Source organism: Gekko japonicus, unplaced genomic scaffold, assembly GCF_001447785.1.
Source record: "Gekko japonicus isolate JY-2015 unplaced genomic scaffold, Gekko_japonicus_V1.1 scaffold369, whole genome shotgun sequence".
In the NCBI taxonomy this organism is placed as follows: domain Eukaryota; kingdom Metazoa; phylum Chordata; class Lepidosauria; order Squamata; family Gekkonidae; genus Gekko; species Gekko japonicus.
Genome location: NW_015160846.1, coordinates 1127450 through 1153512, shown reverse-complemented (window position 1 = coordinate 1153512; position 26063 = coordinate 1127450). Strand labels below are relative to the sequence as shown.

Here is a 26063-nt window from a genome sequence, read left to right as displayed (position 1 = left end):
GCACCTTCAAGACCAACAAAGGTTTATTCAAGGTGTGAGCTTTCGCGTGCATGCAACGTATTTGAAAAAGTGTACATGCACACAAAAGCTCACACCTTGAATAAACCTTTGTTGGTCTTGAAGGTGCCCCCACTGGACTCTAAATTTGTTCAACGGCCTTGTGAGGTAGACAAGAGGAACACATAGTGAACTTTGGGAATTTGCAAAGGCTGCTAGGTTATATGGAAGCAAGTTCTGTAACAGCAAACAGCTGCAGCCCAAGATGGCTTTAGAGAGATTTAGGCAGACACACAGGGGACATTAGTTGTAGATTTTCCGGGCTGTACGGCTGTGGTCTTGGCATTGTAGGACCTGACCTTTCGCCAGCAGCTGTAACTGGCATCCTCAGAGGTAGAACACAGAAAGATGGAGGACTCTCTGTGTCAAGGTGAGAAGAAAAATGGTAGGCAGGTAATTTAGATCTACTCAGGAAGGTGGGGTAGGGCTGGGTCATTATCTTGTGGGAGCTCCCTAGGCTATGAACATGCTAATAGAGAAGCTTTCCTAATCTTATCAGTAGTGCTATTGTAAGATGCAGAGCATTTTGTGTTTTTCAGGACTGGAAACCACGCCCTGTTTATTCTCAAACTTTCCTTTCCTGTTGAAACTGTGTTTATGTTTATGAATTTCAGTGGCTTCCCTGTGTAATCTGGCATGGCAATTGGATGTGTTGATACAGAGGACAGCCTGGATAGCTAATGGGCCTTCCAAGTTCAGAGGCAGTCTACCCTGAAATCCCAGTTACCATGCGACTAGCAACGAGGGAGAGCTGTGTTGCCCACGGGCATCTGCTCGACGGCACGATGCTTTTTACACACACCCACCCACACCCTTTTCAAGGCAATTGTTTCCTCCTGGTGGACTTTTACCTCCACGAAAGCGTCGGCATCCGCAGTCCCCCCGCAACATCTGTCCACTCCTTTCCCGGGAGGACTACAGTTCCCAGTTGGCCTTGCGCGGGCAGAGCGATTCCCCTCGTTGTACGTCACCCACTCCCAGGCGCTGCGGCTACAAGCCTGCCTCAGCTGTCCCGGTAACAAGAGGGGCGGGGGCAAGGGAGCAGCCAGCCAATAGGCGCGCCGCCTCCTTCGCAGCGGGCCAATGGCGGCGCGGACGGGGCTCTCTTTTTGAAGTGCGAAAGGGCGGGAAGGGACGTCGTCGTCGAGTGCCTGAGCGCGGCCGGCTGAGGCGATGGATTACCTCAGAGGCGCCCTGGTGAGTGGCGCTCGCCTGAGGAGGTGGGCCGCGGAACTCCCGGCTACTGGAATTCGGTTTCAGGGTTTAAGAAGGCCCCCCCTCCCCACCAAACCTCGTCTCCTTTTTTCTCAGAAAGGCCTTCTTCGGGGGGGGGGGTGCATTTCCTGACGCGCGACTGGACGTTTGAACCCCTCAGGGCTGGGGGGGGGGGAGTTCGAGTGCGTTTTCATTAAATAAGTATAAAACAATGGATACAGAGAATCCCAAACAATACAAACTATTTAATATTAATAATATTCTTGACATTCTATTCAGTATATCTTTCTAAAACTTAACTCATTGCGTTGTGATCTTACCTTTTTAAATATTGTGTTTAAACTTACTCTGTTGTTTTAATGTTATATCAAATTTTATATAATAAATAATAAATTGTAATATAAATTATATAATATAATTTAATAAATTATATACAATATATGATTTTTATCTCTCCCTCCCCACCAAGGTGGGCTCAGGGCGGCTTACAATACATACACATTATTGTGCATTAAAACTCCACAATATACTAAGAACAAAATAAGTTAAAATTACAATATGTAAAACCATTACTACTCAGAACATAAACATAGTGCATGATGGGGGCATTTTCTCATATATATATATTTCCTGTGAGCCGCCCTGAGGCGGGGAGGGCGGGATGTAAATTAAATCAAAAATAAATAATTAAAACTCTAATTAAAACATGTTTTCTAATAATACAGTTGGGTTAGCAGCCATCTTGTATAAATGTAAGAATTTTGAGTTCAGCTAGCTAGTATTTATTGATCAAAATTAAAACATACCCTAAATCTGGGGTTTATAGAACTAACACTTCAGATGGAACTAAATAATCAGGAATAGTTCCGTTCTGTGCCATGTGACTTATGACCGGAAATCGTTTTTCAACTAAAGTCGATGGATAGTTTTTATGTTCAAGTTGTTGTAACAGTCTATCTGTGATTCCCCCCCCCCTAAAATATAGGAGTCCTATATCTTAGACATCCATAACAAAAGGCTGGGTGGCTTTGAGCCAGTCGCATGCTCTCCGCCTGGCCAACCTCACAGGGTTGTTGTGAGGATGAAAGGGGAGGAAAAGGGGATGAACATAAGAGACGCCAATGTTGTATCAGGCCAAAGGCCCATCCAGTCCAACACTCTGTGTCACACAGTGGCCAGAAATACCAGGTGCCATCAGGAGGTCCACCAGTGGAGCCAGGACATTAGAAGCCCTCCCACTGTTGACCCCCCCCCCCAAGCACCATATGACAGATGACGGGAGGCACTGTGAATCTCCCTTGGGGAGAGGGCCACTTGAATTAAATTGAATTGCAGTTGCAGTTGGCCTGCTGGGTGCTGCTGCACTCCAGGACCTCTTCACACAGCCTGGGCACCTTTCCTGAATCCCCTCTCAGCCTGACCTACCCTGCAGGGTTGCTGTGAGAATAAAGTCCAGGTGGGAAGAGCAGTGTCTCTCCCCTAGGCATGTTGCCAGCCTCCTGGGGGTGGCTGGAGATCTCCCACCAGGCCCGTAGCCAGGATTTTGTGGCTTGTGGGGCAAATTTTTGTTTCTGGTGGGGGCTGAAGTTCTCAGTGCAGAAAGAAAAGCCATTGAGCCAACAGAAAGCTGTGACCAAGACAGTTCTCTAAATGGCAAGCTGGCAACCACTTTAGAGGACAGTTCTCAGCTGCTGCAAGTTCATCACTTCTGCCAGCCTAAGCAACAGTTCTGAGAACAAGCCGGCAGGTGGGGGTGATGACGTCTATAGTCAAGAAAGCTAACACTTGGGCAGAAAAGCTCTCTTAAAGGAGGCCAGTTTCTTGACACAGAGTTAGAAGGGATCCTAGAGGTCACCTACTCCAACCCCCTTGCTCGGTGTGGGAATTAGTCAACTCCAAAACCCCACTCTGCTTAAAGAAGTGCATGCCTTTTAAAAAAAAGTTTTAAAATGATTGAAAAAGCATTCATAGGATAAATTATTTTGGGTTAAGAAAGGGGGCAGAGCCTCCAAAAGCCCCACGATAGTTTCGGGCCTGTCTCCAGGTAGGGTTGCCAGCTCTGGGTTGGGAAATACCTGGAGATTTTGGGGAGGTGAAACCTGGAGAGGGCTGGGTTTGTGGAGAAGGGACCTCAGAGGGGTATAATGCCATAGAGCCCACTCTGAAAATAGTGGGAGATCTCCAGATGCCACCTGGATGTTGGTAGCCCTATCTCCAGGCAACAGAGGTCTGTTCCCCTGGAGAAAATGGCTGCCTTGGAGGGTGGACTCTCTGGCATCAAACACCATTGAGGTCCCTCCCCTGCCCAAACCCCGCCCTCCTCAGGCTCCACCCTTCCAAGACCTCCAGGTATTTCCCAACGCAGAGTTGGCGACCTAGCTCTAGGGGAGGAAGCTAATTAAACCCTTGCCATAGTTTAAGGGTGCTCTGGGCTGGGCTTTTCCGGAAGTGTCTTTCCCACCCAGCTGTTGGAGCCTTTTCTGGGTGTCTGGGCTCTGCTAAGTTTGTGGCCTAACAGGAGGGTTTACTTTGATGTGTTTAAGTTGGGTGTGTAGCTGTCTTCTGTGGATATGGCCGTAGCTCAGTGGTAGCTTGGCTCAATGGTAGAGCATCTGGTTGGCATGCAGAAGGTCCCAGGTTCAGTACCTGTCATCTCCAGTTAAAAATGGATCTGGCAGCAGGTGATGTGAAAGACCTCTTTCTGAAACCTTGGAGAGCTGCTGCCAGTCTGAGTAGACAATACTGACTTTGGACCAGGGGTCTGATTCCATATAAGCCAGTTTCATGTCAGTGTTCATATAGTATAGTGGCAGAGCATCTGCTCGGCATGCAGAAGGTACCAGGTTCAGTCCCCAGCATCTCCAGTGAAAGGGTCTGGCAGTAGGTGCTGTGAAAGACCTCCGCCTGAGACACAGAAGAGCTGCTGCCAGTCTGAGTAGACAATACTGACTTTGATGGACCAGGGGTCTGATTCTGTATAAGCCAGCTTCTTGTGCTCATGTACACATTTGTGGTCTTTGCATGTCGCCTCTGAATTGCATGAGGCCACTGGAGTACCATTGGGGAGATGAGACTGGAGGTACAGCCACACAATATCTGCACATGTGGCAGCCGTAATGTGCCAACCATCTCCTCTTTCTCTCCCCGTTTAATTGATTTGGGCTCTGATTTCAAACCGTTAAAGCACAGTGTTGGGTGTAGAGCTTAATTCCAGAGGGACAGCAGTTTTTGGCCTATTCCAGGAAAAAAAGGAAGTCTTTGGGCACCTTAAAGACTAACAGAATTTTATTCCAGCATAAGCTTTTGTGAACTAGAGTTCGCTGTGGAAAGCTTGTATTGGAATAAAATTTTGCTAGACTTCAAGGTGCCACAAGTCTTCTGTTTTGTACCTTAAAATAATCATGGGTTTCTGAGGATCAACATTCTTGTGTTTAAAAATGCAACTTCTAAGCCTTTCAGTTGTGATGTGAGACTTCCCAGTGTGTAGACATGGTCTGGTGAAATCACAGAGGCATGGGCGAGGGTTGCCGAATTGGGGGTGGGGGCACTTTTTGGACTGCTGAAATTGCCTTTTCCACAGCTAAACTTGCAATAACCTTTATCGTTGTCTTCTACCAGTGGGTGAAGACTTTTTTGTTTGGCATGCTCCCAGTAATTGTTATTGGGTTTTGGTGTTGTGTGTTTATACTGTTGAATTGTATATATTTATTTTTAAATGCTGTTTTAATGTTCAAATATTTTCATGTTTGCTGCCTTGGGGACCTATTTGGGTAGAAAGGCTGCATAAAAATGTTTTAAATAAATAAACATGCCACTTCAAAAAAATTCTCTTGCAGAAAAAGAGTTGTATATGAAATCTGTCTACTTCCTATGTGTTGCAAAATCGAGTTTCTCTGGACCCAGAAGTCTGAGGGTGTGTCATCTTTGCTCTGCACTGATGGCTCAAACGTGAAGCCACCTATGAGCAACAAGGTTAATGGTGGACTACGTACCTTGAGGACTAACTAAGATGCCTCCTGCAGGTAATAAACCAGGCGAAGAATGGCGTGACAGCAGATCGTAGTAAGGCTGGTGGCCCAGCAGGTGGCACGCGGGGTCCTTTGGGAGAAATCAGCAACAGGCTAGCAAGGAGAAGAGCCAAAGCAGTCAAGGTAAACCCCACAGGTCGGTGCTGAGCTGCAGGGAAGTTGGTTTTTGAGCTCTGCGAGTCACATTCGGCCTTCATTTGGCAGAAAACAGAGGCTCTCCATGGAACAACTGAAGAGCCTACCAGATCAACCCATGAGCCAACAAAAACCCAGCTTTCAGAACTGGGCTTATCAGAGAGCCATCCAACAAAGGTGGTAAGTTGGGCATTTTTTGTTGCAATCTTGTTCTTGTTCCACAAGCAACGCTTATTGCTGTAATGTGTGGCTGCAATTGCTGTAAGTGGCTGCAATCTGGAGAGCTCCCTCAGGTACTCCCAAAGCCATGTGTGCGCTTGGCGAGAATTCTTGGCATGCATCACTTTCTGTATCGGAAGCAGCTTCTAGAGCTCCCCTTGTTTGCAAGGCAGCTTGCCTGCAGGAGGGAGGGAGGGAGGGATTGCGTGACTGTGCTGTTCCACAAATGCATTCAAGGCTGCTGCCTTTGCAAGGATGTGTCACCTGACACAGACATCAGGAAGGAGGATGTTGCATGGCTCTGGTGCAAACAGTGGGGTCCCCTTTCTGTAAGAGTGATTCAGCGTGCCCCTTATCCCCCCCCCCCAATTCCTGGCTGTGGGTGCGGGAACTGCTGACACATTTATGGATTTACAGGAATGGTCAGGTACGGCAGGTGAGCAAGGTTGGCCGTGTCTGTGTTGATGGTAACTTGCTGTCTGGCTGCATCATCCCTTTTGAGCAACTGTAGAGCTCTCCTCAGGGATGCCTGGGGGCTTGCGTATTTTCATTTGTTTGCTTGCACTACCTGTTCACACACTTGATCCGAATATTCTCCTCCTTCCTTGGAATGCAGTTACTGTAAGTAAACTATAAAATGGATATAGCTATGAGTTTGCAAGGCAGTAATAGTGCCTGCTTGGAATTTTTCTTTGCCAAGGACCCTCATAGTAGGGTGTGAGAAACCTGCTAGTCATGTGTTCATAACCATTGTTGTTTTATACTTATTTAATGTGGGTATTGCCCTGTTCCTTTTTTATTTTTTTTTGTTACCTGCTGGAAAATGTATGAGAAGAGTATGTGATGCTCCAGGACTACGAAGTTGGCTGATATTTTCTGTTGCTCTTGACCCTTTTTGTGTGTGCCACCACCCCTTCCCAATTTATGCCAAATAAACCTCAGGTGAAAGTCACTGTCGTGTCCCACAACTCTCGGCCTGGAAAATGGGGCCTTCTGGCCTGTCCTTCTAGTAAATATCTTGGCTCTTCTGCTATCTGTAGCTTTCTGTGTCTGGAAATTGAACACAACCCTTTGTGCATTGGATAAATTAGATAAGAGGGAATTAGATAAGCATATGGAGCAGAAGTCCATCAGTGGCTATTAGCCACAAGGTATAGATAGGAACTCTCGGTCTGGGGCAAGTGATGCTCTGGATTCTTGGTGCCTGGGGGAAGCAACAGTGGGAGGGCTTCTAGTGTCCTGGTCCCACTGCTGGACCTCCTGATGGCCCCTGGTATTTTTTGCCACTGTGTGACACAGAGTGTTGGACTGGATGGACCATTGGCCTGATCCAACATGGGCTTCCCTTATGTTCTTATGTAAGTGGGCTACTACTCGGCTGCAGTTAAAGTCATTTGCCTCTCAGCTGCCAAGCTGCTTTGTGTGGGCTGTTGGGAGACCATGTTAAGACCTCTGCCTTCACCTGTTTAGTTAGCAGAAGAAAAGACTGGATGGGGCTGAGACCGAGGCCTCTCTTAAATAGTCCAAGCACTGCCTCTTGAATTGTGGTGTAAGCTTTCTGTGGCCTTTATTGCCAGGTGGCACTAAGGATGAAAACATTGAGGGTACAGCAGGATGTGGGTGGAAAGGACCACAGGCAGAAGGTTCCTGGCCGGTCTTTATCTTAAGAGGAGCCTGGCCTCAGGTTTCTCTTATTGACTTCTAACTAGCAACCCGTTTCAACCGCTATGGATGCACCTATAGAAGAGGACCTGTGTCAAGCTTTCTCAGAGATGCTGCTCAGAAGTGGTATAGAAGATGTTGATGCTGATGACAGGGAGGATCCCCAGATGTGCAGTGACTACGTAAAGGACATCTTTTGGTACCTGAGAAAGCTTGAAGTATGTACACCAGAAGGAGCAGGGTTTAACGTTTGGTGTAGTGGTTAAGTGCGCGGACTCTGATCTGGGAGAACTGGGTTTGATTCCCCACTCCTCCACTTGCAGCTGCTGAATGACCTTGGGCAAGCTATAGTTCTGTCAGAGCTGTTCTCTCAAAGACAGTTCTGTCAGAGCTCTCTCAGCCCCACCTACCTCACAGGGTGTCTGTTGTGGGGAGGGGAAGGGGAAGGAGTTTGTAAGCCGCTTTGAGACTCCGAGTGAAGGGCGGGATATAAATCCGATCTCCTCCTCCTCCTCCTATGTTCTGCCTTATCCGTTGCTGAAGAGCATTGGGCTGTTTGATCTGAAGTTTGGTGGTGGTGGGAGCAACCTGATCCTTGGGGCTGTCCTCCGTTACCCTTTTGAACCCACTTTCTCTCTTTCTCCCCATCGAAATGCATTCCAGGGTAGCATTTTGGGCAAAGAGGCCTTCTTGTTCTGGCTGGTGACAGCTGTGAACATGGGGAAGATGGTATCTGAGTTAACTTCCAGTGGCCCAAGCTGGTGACAAACGGTCTGGCTCCTGGTCGGAAGACTCGGCCCACACCCAAATACACCTTCTCTCTTAACAGCTGCAGCAATGCGTGTGTCCTTTCTACCTTGACGGAACAGAGCTCAACGGGCGGATGCGGGCCATTCTGGTGGACTGGCTGGTCCAAGTCCATGCAAGGTTCCATCTCTTGCAGGAAACACTCTACATGTGTGTTGGCATCATGGATCGCTACTTGCAAGTAGGCCGAGACCCGCCTTACACTCACCCTGTTCGACTATAGGCTTAGCTGTCTGCAGGCCTCCTGTTTCAGAGCATGGGGGACAGGGTTCTAGTTACCGCCTCCCCCTTGAAATGGGGCTCTTGGGGACCAGAGCAGTTGTAATCTGATTTGCATTGTGAGCCCGGGGTGGGGTGGGGGTAGACATTCTCTAATTCTCATTTTAAAAGTGTGCTAAATCTCTAATGGAAGCTGATGGACTTAGAAGCATATAATGCTAGGTGAATTTTACCCATTCTGCCTGTGGAGTCCCAGTAGGCAGAGCTTTGAATGGCTAAGAACTGGGTCTCTTACCATGATAGCTGTAGTCAACCTAGCAGGACTGACTCTATGACTCACTATGAAATTAGGCAGATGGAGAGAGGGAGGGCAGGAAGGGATGAGCCAGTGCTCAACTCTCGTGGCCCTGTCTTATATGTCCGGAGGAATGCTGATCACCACTTTGGGGTCAGGAAGGAATTTTCCTCCAGGCCAGATTGGCTCAGGGATCCTGGAGGTTTTCCACCTTCCTCTGGACATAGAGCAGGGGTCACCGGGGGAACGGGGGGAGGGGAAGGTAGCTGTGAATATCCTGCATTGTGCAGGGGGTTGGACTATATGACCCTTGGCATCCCTTCTAGTTCTGTGTTTCTAAGCCATTTGAGGCAGTTCAGTTGAGCAGCTTGTAAGGATCGACTCCTGCCTATCGTGCTGTCAAAACTCACTCTCGCTTTCAGAAGAGTTTTGATTCTGAAACGATGAAGTTGAAAGGGCTGGGTCCTTGATAGTCACATACAAGCCTGGCCGAGAGACACCCCCCCCCCCGGCCTAATGATAACCACTTGTGTGTACTCAAATAGGCTCAGGCGGTCTCCCGTAAGGAGCTCCAGCTGGTGGGCGTTTCCGCCATGCTCCTGGCTTCCAAATACGAAGAGATCTACGTGCCGAGAATCGTGGACTTTGTCTATATCACAGACAGAGCGTATACGTCGGCCCAGATCAGGGCTATGGAACGCAAGATCCTGAAGGAGTTGGGCTTTGTTCTCGGCCGTCCACTTCCACTACACTTCCTGAGAAGAGCCGTCAAAGTCTGTGAGGTTAGCTCCAAGTTCCAGCCACTAGGATCTGCTCACCTGTAGGAGACCCTTATAAGAATGGGGTGTTAGGCTGCAAAAAAGACATCTGGGGGTACCCATGGCTCTTCAAACAAACTGAACAGAGCTCATAGAGGGTTGCAGTTCCATGGAAGAGTCCTTATTTGGCATGCAGAAGGTCACAGGCATCTCTAGTGAAAAGAATCAGGTAATAGGTGATGGGAAAGACCTCTGCCTGAGACCAATGCTCCCTCTAAGCTGTGGAGTCTTTTGAGCAGGAATCCTGCTTTGTGAGCTACTAGCATTAAAGTTGTGAGCAAACGAATTGGCTACTGCATAAATTAGTTTGCTCCGGTGCCCTCTTTCCTGAGCTAAGACAAAAATGTGTGAGCCAGAGGCTAACAAACTGTGAGCTAGCTCACACTGACTCAGCTTAGAGGGGACACCGCCTGAGAGACCCTGGAGAGCCGCTGCCAGTCTAAGTCGACAAGACTGACCTTGATGTGGACCGATGGTCTGATTCAGCTTCATGTGTGAGGGGGCAGAGAACAGGTGGAGAAGAAGAAGAAGAAGAAGAAGAGATTGGATTTATACCCTGCCCTTCACTTGGAGTCTCAGAGCGGCTTACAAACTCCTTCCCCTTCCCCTCCCCACAACAGACACCCTGTGAGGTGGGTGGGGCTGAGAGCACTCTGACACAAACTGCTCTTTTTCAAGGACAGCTGTGCCAGAGCTTGTGACTGACACAAGGTCACATCAGCAGGTGCATGTGGAGGAGTGGGGAATCAAACCTGGTTGTCCCAGATTAGAGTCCGCACACTTAACCACTACACCAAACTGGTGTATCCAAGTAAATGTGACTTGTTTTTCGAGCCCTGCATTCAGAAATGTATGCAGGTCAGAGCCTGTTCCCAGGGATCCTGTGGACACTGATTCCAGAAAGGACAGTCATCGAGAGCCAGTTTGGTGTGGTTAAGTACGCGGACTCTAATCTGGGAGAACCGGGTTTGATTCCCCGCTCCTCCTCCTATTGCAGCTGGCTGGATGACCTTGGACAAGGCTTAGTTCTGACAAGAGCTGTTCTTGAAAAAGAGCCGTTTCTGTGTAGAGCTCTCTCAGCCCCACCTACCTCACAGGGTGTCTGTTGTGGGGAGGGGAAGGGAAAGAAGTTTGTAAGCTGCTCTGAGACACCTTTGGGTACTGAAGGGTGGGGTATAAATCCAATCTCCTCTTCTTGTTCAGGCAGTGTTTCTGCTTTAGTACCCAAATTGTGTGAGGTGCGGGGTCTGCGGTCTCTGGGGAAGTGGCTAAAAGTAAGGAGAGAGGCTGCTTTAAGAAAGTGGGAAGCGCAGGGTGGGTAGGTAGACCGGTAGCAGGAAATACAGCATGGGTGGTGCATCTAAGGATCTGTGAAGCAGGTGTGACGGAGAATAGGAAGGCACACAGAACTCCGATCAGGTCTTCTGGCTGTAGATGGTCACAGAGCTGGGGAAGGGGGTGGGGAGTATGTGACCTTCTGTGTGGGTCTTGGACAGCTCGAAGTACTGGGCCACGGTCACAGCGGTCCTGCTCTTTTGTGCTGCCAGGCAACAGCTGAAGTATACATGCTGGCAAAATATTTGATGGAACTGACCCTCGTGGACTACGACATGGTGCACTACAACCCTTCGGAGATAGCTGCTGCAGCTCTCTGCTTGTCTCAGAAGGTCTTTTTGCAAGGCCACTGGGTGAGTCTCCGTTAACTGCTGTTTGTGTTACTAACGGCAGATCTGAGCAAAGAATGAAAGTCTGTGGGCTGCAGATGCCAACCCTTTTGAGGAGGGCTGGGAAGTGCAGCTAGGCTACGGCACCTCAACGTTGCCTTGGAGGCATACCCAGAATGATTTACAGGTTTGTCTGGGGTACAAATTCACCAGGGTTCTGATGCTGATACAGCCACGTGGAGGCATTTTATTGGTGACAGCCTGAAAGAAACCCAATTCTGGGCTGACTGATAGCAGGGGTACGTGACCAGGCAGGAGAAGGTTCCTTCCAGGCTTTTGATGGTCAGTTCCTTCCTTCAGGACCCAAAGCTGCGCCACTACACTAGCTATGAAGAAGACAGCCTGACCTTGGTCATGAGTCATATGGCCAAAAATGTAGTGAGAGTGAACAAGAATCTAACAAAATACACTGTAAGTATCTCTTGCCTTCTGTCAGCGACTAGGTACTGTTGGCTGTGGTTCTGCTGCTAGCGGCAGCCACTCTGGGTGGGTGGGTGGCTTCTTCCCTCAGAAGAAGTGGCGCATGGAGGCCACCCCATCTCTTAAACACAAAGTTGCCCTCTGGAAGTGAGTCCTGAGTTCAGAATTCGTCTGGACAAGAGAAAGTGTGGGGGAGGTGGGGAATGAGCCATACGTTGCTTCCTGGCCAGGTTTGTCTTCAGGAGAGAGCCATTGGACCTTCACCCTTTAAAACCACAGTTAAGTGGGATGGCAAGAGGCCCCAACTCACCCATCCCTACCAGCATACCCTTTGCTACAGCGGACTGCTAGTACCTTAACAATGTCTTTCCTTGCAGGCGGTCAAGACCAAGTACTCCAGCAGCAAGTTCCTGAGGACCAGCACCATCCCTCAGCTGAACTACAGCACCATCCGGGACCTTGCTGCACCTCTGATGGGAGAATCGAGGCTGCTGACATGAGCGAGGGAAAGGGGTCCTTTGGGAGGTGGCCCTGGGTGGGGGGGCTTTTAAAGACTGGCAATGAAGAGTGTGCTCTTAATTTAATAGTCTGTATCTGTCTTGTCAACAATAAAACTCTTGTAGAAAACCTCTTTTCCCAGGCTCTTTTTCGGGAGCCCGAAGGGGCATGCCTTCACCAAGTTGCATGCAAACACCTCGTCTCCTCTGCATGGTACTGTCTTCGGTATGGGAAGGCAGCAACAGAAGAAGCTTCTCAGGCAGGTCAGGGTTATTTGAGTAGGAGATGTGAGGTGGACTTACCCAGTTCTTCTAAGCTGCAGCATTTCATGTCTGAACTATAGCAAGGTACTGCATACTGGAGGGGGCTATTAGTGGTTAAGTATTGGGGGTCCTTGCTCCCTTGTGCTGTCCAATGGCTAACTCCGTATCTCATCTCTGAATGTGTACAAGGGTAAGCCTCTAGTCCAGGGGTGTCAAACTGATTTGTTACGAGGGCCAGATCTGACATAATTGTCTCTTTGTCGTGCCGGGCCATGTGTGCCAGGTACTGAAGATACAGGACAGCATCTGGTTAACTCCGAGTTGGTGTGTCCTCACCGCAAGGCCCCCTGGGGTGGAAGGGGGGTGCAGAGGAAAACCCAGAGAGGCAGGAGTGCAATGCTGGGCAGATGCTCCCGTGATGCTTGACTGCTGCAGAAGAGGTTGTTCTGCTATGCTGAACAGTGGATTGGCTTTTCCCCCTCCCCCCCCCCCCCCCCAGCTCCCTTCCTTGCATCAGTTGCTCATGGGCCGCATAAGAGCCCTGGACGGGCAGGATCCGGCCCCTGGGCCTTATGTTTGACACCCCTGCTCTAGTCGATAAGGCTAGGAGATTCCTGTTAAAGTCTGGGTGAGGCTCTTGCCTGTTGTCCATGATGAGAAGAAATGGGCCAACAGTAAGTTGAGGACAGACAAAGGACAGGATGTCTTCCTTCATAACTGAGATGCAGTGATAGTTTCTAGGCTAGATGGCTAGCTTTGAGAGCTTATAAACCTAGAATGAATGACATTTGTACTCATTTAAGTTAAATACTCTTCCAGTGGTTATTGGTTGTATTTTTTTAAAAAAGCTGTCTTGGCTATGCTCTTGGAAAAGGGGGGGGATTGTGTGGCACACAAGCACATGTGGTCTGGGGTCCTTATTTCTCGCACAACAATAGTGCCTCAGTCTTTCACTTAAAGAACAGAACTGATACATAAAAAAGGCTCCCTCAAGGTCTGTTTTTATTGACGGAAGTTGATGAGCAATGGCCATGGCTGACAATCCTGCTAATAAAGCCCAGCTCTTGGCTGGTGCGGAAGGCCGCCGGGCTCAAAAGCTGTATTAACACTGTCTCTGTCCCTTAAAGAATAGTGCATATGTAGAAGTACCTGGTCCCCCCCACCCCCACAAATGCTAAAATCAAGCTACCTTTATGGTTACGTACAGTGGGCTACTGTCATATACATTCATACAGTTTGTCACTTACTTTGGTTTTTTTTAAATGTACACTGTATACTGCTCTTAAGTACAGCTTCCTTCAAGGGGGAAGAGAACCCTTCCCCTTTTAACAGGTACAGCAATAACACAAACCAGCATGGGCCAGCCATCTCTAAAACAATCAATGCAAACAATTTACAGCATCCTATATCATCTCCTTTGGTTGCAGTGCCTTCTGGGAATCACCATAATCTCCCAAGCAAACTTGAATCAAGTCTGCTTAAATAACAGTCTTTAAAAAGGGGTGAAGCAACAAGATTCCACGTAAGAGAGGGGGGGGAAATCCTACTTAGGCAGGTAGCAGCAGCATAACTTATTACTACTGGGCACCTCTGCAGTATTCCTACCCGAGGAAATGAGCATCTGCTGTCAACCGGGGGCAGGAAAATGGAGTAGAGGCCCCTAGGGCCACAGAAGGCACTTGTCCAACAGAGCTCTTCTACCTTTTGGCCCCTGCAGAATGCCTTACCTATTCCAGGATTGGACTCAAGGCCTCCTCTTCCTTCGTGAGAAAATTAAAGGGTTAAATAAAAAATAAATAAGTTGCTCGTTTGGCGATGTGCTTTGGCCAGGTGGAACGTAAACAGAGCAACTGTTCCCTCCAGTCTTCCTTCTAACGTCACAGATGATACCCCGCAGAGATTCTGCACAGAATCCACGTTTTCCAAGTCGACAACAGCGAGAAAACAGCACAGCTGGCTTCTTGGTGCTCAGGAAGGGTCTCTTGGCCAGCAATGTCACACCTTGGTCACGTAATTGTTGGGGAACAGGCCCTGCTTCCCTCTTAACCTGCCTGTCCACCAGCCTGAGGGATCTGTGAGGAAGCAACATAATTTGTTAGAAAGAAACCGGTAAGCCAAGGAACCGAGAAATGACTGAGGACATAGTGGTACTTGGCCAAGGCTCCCTTATGTTCTGCCTGCTATAGCTGAAAGGGAAGATTCATCACCTTTCCCTTTGCTAAACCAAAAGTTTCCTGTGGATGCTACAAACCAAAGCCCTGTCAAACAATATCCTTTTTGAGCTCACAGGCACCTTTGGAATTCTGACATAATGTCGTGGGCGTAGCCACAAAATGGCTGTTACGGGAGGTGGAGCCAGTAACAAAATGGCTGCTGCAGTAGCTTTCCTTCAATCACACAGTGAAAATCCTTGTGCTATGGTGGCAGCTGCTGCCAAAGCAACGTTTTTAAAGCCATGCTAGGCAAAAGCCATACCCAGCAATGAGATCTACCTCGTTAGAGGCTCCATTCTCTCAATTGTGTCTTGATCTAATGTTCAATTGAACTGCAAAAAGTCCAATACAAGATGTTGCGATTTCAGTGCTAGGCTATGCAGGATCTGTACTGCAGCACTGTGGGAAATTCTATATGGTAGTACATCATTCAGAACTCTTGGGCAAGATCTCTAGAGCCAATTAATTTTTGAAAAGGATCAGCATAAAAATACTTCAGCAAACAATACAGATTCTGGCAACTGATCTGTGCGCCTTCTTGAAACACAGATGTCCAAGGTATGGGAAAATCTCAGAAATGAACACACTGATGCTGAAAGTCTACAATGGCCAGACTACTTCACTTGGGCCTGTGCAATATCTGTTATGCTCTGGGTGTGTTACAAAAAGCAGCTTGTTTTGTAAATCTCAATAGTAGGCTCCTTAAGAAAAAATTAAAAGGATACCCTGGGATGACAGTACCATCATTTTGTCAGTCTTAACACCAGGAGCTGGGGGATAGGACGGGGCTACTTCTCTTGTGCCTGGCAAAGATGGCCACAGCGGAGAGGCAAGAACTGAAGGGGTGGGGAGACTGGAGGAGCCAAAACCTGGCATTCTTGAAAATGCCACAATCTGATATCTGTACCTGCCGTGCTGCTACACTGCCCCTTCTAAAATGTTCTCAGGTATTTATTTATTAACACCCATCCTCCAAAAAATCCCCAGAAGGCAGGAGGAATGGTAGACCTCCTTTCTTCTTGCAGTCCTTGAATCTAGAACCTCTGGTAGAGCTGCCGTGTTCCGTGCAGCTGCTGGAGTCTACCGAGGGACCGTGTTGATCTGTGTGTATATGTTAAGTGCCTCCAAGTGGCTTGCTTCCAACTTGTGACCCTATTAATGTCCTCCAAAACATCGTATCCTTAACAGCCTTGCTCAGGCCTTGCAAACTGAGGGCCCTCCTGGCTTCCTTGACTGTGTCAACCCATCTCATGTTGGGTCTTCCTCTTTTCCTGCTGCCTTCAGCTTTTCCAGCACTGCTGTCTTTTTTCCAGCGACTCTTGTCTTCTCATACAGTATTGATTTTTAGTGTTGCACATTTGCTTTTTTAACCCTCTTAATGGAGGCCTGTATCCCCCCCCCCCTTACAACCACTCTACTAATGTGTGTTTTACTCTCCTGGTCCATGACCGTAATAAATTATTGATACTGATTGATATCTGCACCTTCTAACACATGAGGCTGAAGCAGACATGGCACAGGGAGGAAGCCATGCGTGTCAGCTGAGCAAAGAAGAAGAAGAGAAGAGATTGGATTTATACCCCGCCCTTCACTTGGAGTCTCAGAGCGGCTTACAAACTCCTTTCCCTTCCCCTCCCCACAACAGACACCCTGTGAGGTGGGTGGGGCTCTTTTTCAAGAACAGCTGTGCCCGAGCTTGTGACTGACCCAAGGTCACATCAGCAGGTGCATGTGGAGGAGTGGGGAATCAAACCCAGTTCTCCCAGATTAGAGCCTGCACACTTAACCACTACACCAAACTGTCAGCTGAGCAAAGCCAAACCTTGTGCCCATGGAGCAGTGGGGGATGCAAGGTGCCAGGAAACACTCTTACCTTCTTTGAGGATATCGATGACATCATTGGCGTTGAAGCTGAGTTCATCTGTGTCCTGAGCGTCATAGGCGTACAATGCCCTGCACTGGGGTACCTGAGGCTTAGGCTTTGGCTGTGGCTTCGGTCTCCCTCCCGCGGGCGTGGGTCGGTTTGTCGTCTGCCTGCGAGCTCTAGGGAGACAGGTGCAAAAGTCATCATGTGGTGGTGTCCCCAAGACCAGACCTGGTTCATTGTCATATTGAGGCTCCTTCCTACAAGGAAGCCTCACGGAACCATCCATCTTTATTCTGCCCTTTCTCCAAGAACTCAAGACAACAGCTTCTCTTTGGAAACATTTGCAGTTTTCCAATCTTCAGTTTGTCCATGGCAAGAAACAGGGTTAAGAAAAGGGGGGCGGGTTGAAGCCAGGCTGCGCGGTACACAGGTTTCGAAGACCAGTGACTTTATTTTTGTTGCTATACAACGGCACCTGCTCCAGAAGACAGCCCATTTGGGTATCTTCATACAACGTGTATGGCAGGAGTCCCCAACATTTTTGATCCTGTGGGTGCCTTCGGAATTGTGACTCAGTGTGAGTGGGCACAGGCACAAAATGGCTGCCACAGGAGGCGGAGCCAACCACCAAACGGCTGCCACTGCTTACTTTCACTCACACAGTGAAGATTCTTGTGCTATTGTGGCAGCTGCTATCAAAGCAGATCTTCCATGGCCAATCAGAAGGCTAGCTGGGCAAAAGCCCCACCCGGTGCTGCCCACTTTTGAAAAACAGTTGGTGGGCGCCTGGAAAGGTTTTGGCAGGCACCATATTGGGGATCTCTGGTGCCTGGGATTTGTTCAGCGGGAGCAGACAGGAAGATTCTTGTATAGGTTCAGAGGCTGAGGAGCCTACTGACGGCTCCTGAGTCCTGACCATGACTGAAATGGTTCAGGGGTAGCCTGCCTCTGATGACCAGGGAGGGACGCTGATGCTGTTTGAGGGCTTCCTGGTGGCATCCTGGAAAACAGAATGCTTTGCTGGATGAGTCGCTGAGGAGACCTAGTAGGGCCCTTCTGTCCTGTGGTGTTAACTGTGAACCAGCCTTAACAGCTGGCTTTGCAAGAGGAAAGTACCCTGACAGTCAGCAGAGGGTGCTACAGGTTATCGTAATCTTCCCAGAACGATTTAAAAAAATAATAATCCCAACTCTGTGTTTCCATCTTGTGGTTGTGTTTGTATGCACATGAAAGCTTATACCTTGAATAAAACTTTGTTGGTCTTAACGGTGCCTCTGGGCTCAAACTTTGTTTTGTGTTTCCAAGGGACAGCTTCAGCTGACAGTGGAGATTTAGAAGTCAAATATGAATCCATGTTGATGGGAATGTAGGTTTGACTTAAAAATGGCTCTCTTTTTTACTATGGCAGTGCTGTTTAGAATTCTGTAGTGGCTGCAGTGTCAGACCAGGATCTGGCCGACCCAGGTTCAAATCCCCACTCAGCCATGGAAGCTTGCTGGGTGACCATGGGCCAGTCACACATTCTCAGCCTAACCTATATCCCAGAGTTGTCGTGAGGATAAAATGGAGGAGAGGAGAATGATGGGTCCCCACGGAGGAGGAAGGTGGGGTGTAAATAAATAAATAGGACATGATTGAGACTAAAAGACACCTTTGTTTAAAAAGTTCCATTGATTCTAAAGCCAGACCTTTCTGCCCTAGTAGCTGCAGATCCTATTTAAACACCGCTGCAAAGTGCAAGCCGCCCCAACTGAGGTTTATCCCTCTCAACAACCTGTAAAATACTTCCGAGTCTCCGAGATGAATTAGTAATAAAATCAAGGGTCATAAAAGCGTTTTAAAATGAGGGAAAAGATTTCACGACAGCAAAGTCAGAGGAAGTATTGTGAAGGCAAAGTCCCGAGATGGCTGCAAACTTTTTTGCCTACACGAAGCCAGACTTGGTATGTTTGTCTTGGAACATGCCCACAGTCGGTGGCTGCACAGACAGATCCAAGCTGCTGGGTCTGGCCCAAACGTCCAGTCTGTCAAAAAGTCGCCTTGAAATATTCTACAGAACAGGAGCATAAATCAGGATCGAGAAGCACAATGGGACACTTTAAAGAGACTGGAGTTCAGGAAGTATGGGGAGGAGCTGGGGCTCAGTGGAACAGCCTCTGCTTGGCATGCAGAAGGGCCCAGGTTAAATCCCCAGCATCTCCAGTTAAAAGGATCAGGGAGTAGATGACGTGAAAGATATCCTGAAAAGCTGCTGCCAGTCTGAATAGACAATATTGACCTTAACTGACCAATGATCTGATTCAGTATAAGACCGTTTCATGCGTTCATCTGCTTTCCGTGCAGAAGGTCCCAGGTTCAATCCCCGGCATCTCCAGCTGAAAAGGACCAGGCAGTGGGTGATGTGAAACACCTCCGCCTGAGACCCTGGAGAGCGGCTGCCAGTCTGAGTGGACAGTTACTGACCTTGATAGACAGATGGCCTGATTCAGTATACGGAAGCTTTATGTGTTCAAGTACAAGGTAACTTCACTGATCCAGACAGCAGGAGACAGTCCGTCAAAAGACACTGATGGCCTAAAAGTCTTTCAGCCAATTAACCCCCAAACAAACTAGCTAACCAATTCAATGTACACAGAATGCACACAGTGCAACCCTTACCCAGCAGCACCTTGATCCGGCACCCTGAGGAAGTCCAAGCTGTCTGGTTGCTGGGAAATCCTGCCTGATCCTCCAGACACCTGTGGCAATGGTGGGCACGCCATGCTTGTGTACAGACTTCTTTGGCTGGTTCGTTGGCTTGCTGAGCCTTGAGGGTGCAGCACAAGCGGTGGGGCTTTTATCACCCCATTTTGATGAAGACCTGGAAGCAACACAAAGCATGAGCCCGATGGACAGCAGTCTGTCTGTAGCACTAGAAAAGAGCAAGAGTCCAGTAGCACCTTAAAGACAAACAAAATTTGTGGCAGGATATGAGCTTTTGTGAGTCACTGCTCATTTAAGATATTTCTTTAGACTCATGAAAACTCCTACCTTGCCACAAATTTTGTTAGTCTTTAAGGTACTACCAGACTCTTGCTCTTTTCTGCTTCTAGAGCCAATCAGTTCTCTTGGTCTGATGAGAGAGAGAACATTTTTTCTCTTGCCCCACTCCATGCTTTAGTTCATAAGCTTCCATCATGTCTTGTCCCCCAGACATCTTTATTCAAAAACTAAAAAAAACCCCAAACACTTTAGCTTTTCCTTGAACAGAAAGTGCTCTAATCCCCTGAGTCATTTAGGTGTCATTTTGTATAGCTTTTCTAACTCAAGTCCTCTTTTGCACCTTCAGCACTTTATGGTTTCAACCATTAATCACTGTTTAAAAATACTCCAGGGGGAAAAACACGTTATTTATGTTCAGGCAGGAAGTACTGAATGCTACCGCTGTAATGGTAGTCATCTATCCAGGGCAGATGCCAAGATCTGGATAGCCAAGAGGAAAAATTCTGAATGCTCACCAGGGGGAGGGGGAGCGGCCCTGGAAGGGTAGTTGTGGCCTGGAGTCCTGTTGGAGCTGCCTCTGTTTTGGGTCACGTTCCGTCTGGTGGGCCCTAAAAATGGAATGTGGGAAACTCGGTCAAGCGGCCAGCCTCAGTCAAGTAATGGACTCCAGTCGGCAGCTGTTTGTGATCGCTCTGAGCAGCCTCAAGACAGCTTCATACTTACGGGAGTTTTTCGGGAGTCCTGGTCCAATGCTGACCTGCAGCACTTTATTGCTAGGCTTGAGGACAGCCACATCTCCCTGGCCTTGGCTGAACTGCACTTGACGCGACCCTCCGGCACTCCACAGCCCCCAGGTCTCCTTTTTCAGTTTCATTTCAAGTCTAGTGTGAGAGCAGACGAAAGGTAGTTATTACATGCAAGGAAAGTGGCTCACTTTGCAACCGACGGACAGAATTTTCCAGCTCGGAAAGAAGCAGGACTTCTCCCCAAGGAGTTGCGTCCTCAAATACAGAAATCAAAGCTTCGTCACCCATCCCAAAGGCATCACTTAGAAGTCTGCAGAATTTCCATCTCTTTGATGTTTATTCAAAACCAAAAGAAAAAAAGGCCTCTTCCCCGCTGGTTAAATTAGGGCAGGGGTCCCTGTTGAAACCACAGCACCTGCTAACCCCTTTCCTGCTGCCCAGCAAGTGTTTTAAGAAAGTGGGCAGGGTCAGGTGGAGCTTTTGACCAGGCTTCTGATTGGAGAGTTGAAGAAGAGGAGATTGGATTTATACCCCACCCTTCACTTGGAGTCTCACAGCGGCTTACAATCACCTTCCCTTCTCCCCACAACAGACACCTTGTGAGGTAGGTGGGGCAGAAAGAGCTCTTTTGAGGACTGCTCTTGAGAGAACTTGTGACTGACCCAAGGTCACACCAGCAGCTGCATGTAGAGGTGTGGGGAATCAAACCCGGTTCTCCCAGATTAGAGTCCGTGCTCTTAACCACTACACCAAGGTGTTTAAAACATTGCTATGGCAGCAGGTGCCACCACAGCACGAGGATCTTCACTGTGTGACTGAATGCAAGCAGCAGCAGCCATTTCGTGGCTAGCTCCACCTCCTGTGGCAGCCATTTTGTGGCTATTCCCACCATGCTCTGACAGAATTCCAAAGGTGCCTGCAGGCTCAAAAATTTTTGGAACATCAGATTCAGGGTCTTCTCCTGTCTTATTCTTTATATTTAAAAGAACACCAGGGAAATGACACCAAAACACTATTCAGTATTTGATAGTCCAACACAATTCCAGAAGCAACAGGATTTTTTTTAAAAAGGTTCCGAGCCCGCTGGCTTTTAAAAATCTGCACATCCAATCAAATCTCCAGTGGCCAGTCGGAAGCCTTGCTGGCAGCAGCCTCACATGGCCCACCCACTTTCTGACGGCACTTGGGCTCCAGGAAAGGTATGGACGGTGGGACCCCTGCTCTGAAGAGACCGCTGGCCCAAGGAACTGCTACAAATGCATGACTCTTCAAGCCGGGCAGCAAAAGGAAGAAACATTTTGCAACATGCTACTCACGTATTGCTGAACCTCAGAGGCAGCCTCCTTTGCGTTTTCTCCTCATAGCGCTTGGACAAGAGGCTCAGGAACTCTGTTTTGAAGACGCATTCCAGGAGACTGTCATACTCTTGCTCGTGGAGAACAAAGAGGTCGTCCTGCATGGTGCTGTGGAAACAGATCAGACCACAAGAAGTTCCCAAAGTGCCTCCTGCCTGGAAAAAATTCTAAACACGGGCACTGAGCATGTGTTTGAAACTAGACTGAGTGACAGATAGCCTGCATGTTTGTCTAACTACTCCTTTAAGATGCCCACTTCCCAACATGTTAGCACGCTTTTAGCAGGTCTAAGAAACAGAACCAAGAATAGGGCTATGCAGAAAAGAACAATCCTGATTCTTCCTGGGTGGGGTCACCAGGGATAGGAAAAGTATGTAGTCCCTATCCTGGGGTGGGGTGGGGGGGACAGAGAGGCAGGTCTCCAGGGCATCCTTTTGCCATGTAGATAGTTTCAGAGGGGACCCATGTTGGCCTGCAGTACAATAGCTAGAGTCGAGTCCAACAGCAATTTAGAGACCCAGCAGGATTTTCTGGGTATAAGCTTTAGAGAGTCCAAGCTCCCTTCGTCAGATATTTTGTCAGCCAAAACTCCCTTTGTCAGATACAACACAGGAGGAGGGTACAGTTACCCCATCCTCATACCCTCTTCATCCTCATGTGTAGTTTGACTCATCCTTCTGTAAAAGGAGGCTCAACTTTCAGATACTTTTGAGGTCCTAATTGACCCAAAGGAGCATCGAAAACAAGTGCTGCCCCTTTAATTTATGGCCCTACATGCCTCAATTGGGGTGGGTTGAGTGAGGTGGCTCCTTCCAACTCCTTTGACACTTCAGATGTGGTCTATTCTCCTACAGTCATGGTGGCGACACAACCTGGGGCCTCAGGCATGCCAACCATGAGCTCTCCCACTGAGCCACGGCTCCTGTTCCCTGTGTACCACTAGGCCATTTCTAGTGGACCTCTTAATACTTGATGGTTGCTGGGATTCTTGCAAATAATACTGGGGCTGGCAAAACATGCCCTGATCCAGCAAGGAACATCTATTCTTAAGCAAGACAACATACTTCAGATTACTTAACACTGATTACTTATGCCTTATTTGCCTCTGGCCCTGACCTAGATGGCCCAGGCGAGCATTTTCTCGTTGGATCTCAGAAGCTTAGCCGGGTGAGCCCCGGTTAGTACTTGGAGGGGGGACCACCTAGGAAGCCCAAGATTGCTACTCAGAGACAAGCAATGGCAAACCACCTCTGTGTCTCTGCCATGACCTGGATGGCCCAGGCTACCTCAATCTCATCAGATGTCAGAAGCGAAGCCAGATCCGCCCTGGTTTGTACTTGGATGAGAGACCACCAAGGAAGTCAAGCGTTGTGACGCAGAGGCAGGCAATAGCAAACCACCTTTGAACATTTCTTGCCTTGAAATGTTACAAAAAATGTTAAAAAGTACTGTACCTTATACACCAGAACTGTTTTTATTGAATATAATAACAGAGAATTATAAAAAGCAAGACCTTTATCTTATTGTCTATGTAGTGACAACAGCAAGAATATTGTGCGCTAAGTATTGGAGAAAAAATGAAGTCCCTTCAAAGGAAGAAACTATAAACAAAATATTGGAAACAGAAGAGATGGACAATCTAACAGTAACTTTGAGAGACTATAACAAAGGAAGCTTTGAAGATACATGGTCAAGATTTTATAAATGGATAGAAGAGTATAATACTTAAACTTTAAGGACATACAACCAAAATAGAAGGAAAAAATAATTATGTACTTAACTGTAAGCAAGAGATATACATGAAAAAAGAATAGACTTGGATAATGTATGAGGTCATTAATAAGATTAAAGTATGATGTAAATGGATTCCCTGATCTGTGTATTTATGTATATTTGTTTTGTTCATTATATATATATAAATTTTTTAAAATTCTTTTAAAAAAAGAAAAGAAAATGCCATAAATCAGCTGCAACTTGATGGTGCTTTCCACCAACAATTGCCCCCCGAGCCATGGCCCCCACTCCCAAACAGGGTGTTGTGCACGCAGAGAAACCACGCACACGGTCAGGTCCGCACGTGGCCATGGGAATGGCCCAAGCTTCGCTTCCAGAGACAATAGCCCAAACGGATCTTAGGGCGCACCTATCGGATGGCTAGGATCCGAGAATTGACCTATGGGACTTGGGTACACTGTAAATATCCTGTCACGAGTGTGGGTGTGTGTTTGGGTGTGGTTTGCTACGGGAATATAAGCTGGCCTCTGGCCCGGCTACTGTATCTCAAGTTCTCCTGTATATTATGAGCTGAAATCACTCCTCCATGCATCGGTCTCAATACTTTATGCAGGTGCAGAAACATGAAATCAGCCCAGAATGTTTTTGCTCTGAAGGGATGCTTAGGAGACCAGAAAGAGGAGAGGGGAGGAAGCGAGGTGTAAGAGCAGGCTACCCTTTGTAGCCAGAAATTCTGCCCCATCCCTCTGAACCGGCCCCTCTTTCTTGCCCTCCCAAACTTGAAGGGGCAGCACGGACCTTAAAGAGACGGAAAGAATCCTCTCCACCTCGATCCTCCGCTTCAGCACCTCCTTCACGAGGCCTCGGTCCGGGCCCTGCTTCACCTTTTCCCGCCCAATCAGGTACACAGACTTGGGAGACAGGATGAGGTCTCTCTTGACGCCCTGAAAAGACAACGGGATCTCTGAACGTTTGTGCTCGCGCCGCCAACAGGAACCAGAGCTGAGTGCCCATCATATCCCAGCTCTCAAGCAATTCCCATTGAATTAACAGGCTGGGGCAGTGCCAGCACTTTCCCATGGTTTGTGCTGGAAATGCAGGGCCTCCCCCCCAGTCATACTGCCCAAGAGGAGCACTAGCCATGGACTAAGGTCTCCTGCTCACATCCACACCTTAAACCGCCGGTCATATTTGGTGACCTTGTCGGCAAAGTCGATCTTCTCCCGCTTGCCCACAAACTGGCGCAGCTCTGGGTGGTCCTCCATGCCAATGTAATCCCCCACAAAGTTCCGGTTGATGCTGTTTCGCCTTCTCTCCTTCTTGTTCAGCAGCAGATCAGAGGCTTTGAAGGGAAACGGAATATTCCTAAATGATCTTTGCTGAAGTTTGCTAAGGGCCAAACTAAAGACACACACACAAAATCTCACGTGGGTTGAAAAGCAGTTGGCGAAGGACGGAGGTGTCTGAACAGAAAAAACGGAGGGAGGGACAAGCACTAAGCAGTCACTCACCCATCCATATTAACCTGCAACCTCACAGGTTTCTTTTGTTTGGGGGACAGTTTGTTTTCTAAGCCAGGAGAAATCTCCATAAGAAGACCCCTGCTAGCGTTGCAGAAGATGGGAAGAGGTGGGTTTGCCATGGTTAGAAACAGACAATCTCAGCAAGTCGGAAGAGAGAAATCACTTGGCATGGAAGAGACACAAGAGACACTTTGTCCAACGCCAAGACACCATCATTTGTCTCCAGTTTCAAATGCATAAGGGTCGTTTCTGCCTCTGGGATGGCTCAAGTGCTTTACCCTAATGCCAGCAGCAGCAACATACCTTCTTCTCTCATTTGCACGTATTTCTTCCTGGCAATGTATTTCCGCCACGCCTTCTGGATTGCCCGTGCGTAGCCGTCGTACTTTCGCTCTCGCATCTCTTCCAGCAGGAATAACTGCAGTCAACCAAACATAACTCAGCAGGTTAAAAAGAGGCAGATGTGTATTGCTGGGCAAAGGCGAAGGGTGGCATCGTCATTTTATTTGTTGCGTTTCCACCCTGCCGAAAACTGCACACCAAAACAGCCCATGGCAATTTGAAGCCAGTACAAACATCAAGTGGAATCTAATTTTGAAAAGGTGCTGAGAGGAGGGGTTCTTGGGGGGGGGGGCTGGAATGAGTCAAGACAGATGAGCGCCCTGACCTGGATAGCCCAGGCAAGTCCAATTTCAGAAGCTAATCCAGGGCTGACTCTGGCAAGTATTTGGATGGGAGACCTCCAAAGAATATCAGGGCCAGGAGGCCAGAGGCAGGCTTTCAAGCCACTTCTCTGAATGTCCTCCGTGCCCCAGTAGGAGTTGCCAGAGGTTGCCATGACTTCCAGGCACGGGCACACGCATGCACGGGGAAAAAAATACAGACGAGCAACTGGTTTCTGACTTTTCTTCCACTGGCCTTATTGCTGGCAGCTGCTAAAAGGGGAGCCCCTTAAACGGACTTTGAATGGAGGTGACCACTGAATCAATGGAGAGCACCTTCTTAAAGATGACTGTCATGCCCCAGATTACAAAAACAGGGCCTGAACCAGAGGAAGGTGATATGGCTAAGTCCCACTGTGATTTCCCACTGATGCCAAACTTCTTTGGACTGTGCAGGCAAGAAGGCGATCTGAGGAACTTTTGCCCATTTTGGAATTTACGTCCTCTGGTCATTCACCATAACCTGAAGAGGGAACGTTTTCCAGAGGAAATGCAAGAATGAAGAGGCATCTGTGCCATGAGGTAAAGGCCTCCACATTATGAGGCAGACGTTGGGCATTG

At 48.2% G+C, this 26063-nt stretch overlaps 2 protein-coding genes across 2 annotated transcripts in view; one reads left to right on the top strand and one right to left on the bottom strand.

Annotated features, from left to right (window-relative positions):
- The first annotated feature begins 6073 nt into the window (after positions 1 to 6073).
- On the top strand, positions 6074 to 12124 carry CCNB2 (cyclin B2). The gene is given in 7 exon segments (XM_015420181.1): positions 6074 to 6081; positions 7339 to 7534; positions 8146 to 8304; positions 9183 to 9419; positions 11003 to 11143; positions 11480 to 11590; positions 11977 to 12124. Coding segments are annotated over 7 exon segments (975 nt in total). The 3' UTR covers positions 12100 to 12124.
- A 1236-nt stretch (positions 12125 to 13360) lies between these two features.
- The window catches only part of MYO1E (myosin IE), a 72754-nt gene continuing 60051 nt past the window's right edge, over positions 13361 to 26063 (bottom strand). Inside the window, exons 20-28 of the mRNA XM_015420170.1 lie at positions 25084 to 25198; positions 24430 to 24599; positions 24056 to 24201; positions 21485 to 21631; positions 20146 to 20303; positions 19938 to 20030; positions 19099 to 19300; positions 16447 to 16616; positions 13361 to 14432 (exon numbers count right to left, since the gene is read on the bottom strand). Coding sequence (XP_015275656.1) covers positions 14356 to 14432; positions 16447 to 16616; positions 19099 to 19300; positions 19938 to 20030; positions 20146 to 20303; positions 21485 to 21631; positions 24056 to 24201; positions 24430 to 24599; positions 25084 to 25198 — 1278 coding nt within the window. The 3' untranslated portion in view covers positions 13361 to 14355. The remainder of the gene's footprint in view (positions 14433 to 16446; positions 16617 to 19098; positions 19301 to 19937; positions 20031 to 20145; positions 20304 to 21484; positions 21632 to 24055; positions 24202 to 24429; positions 24600 to 25083; positions 25199 to 26063) is intronic.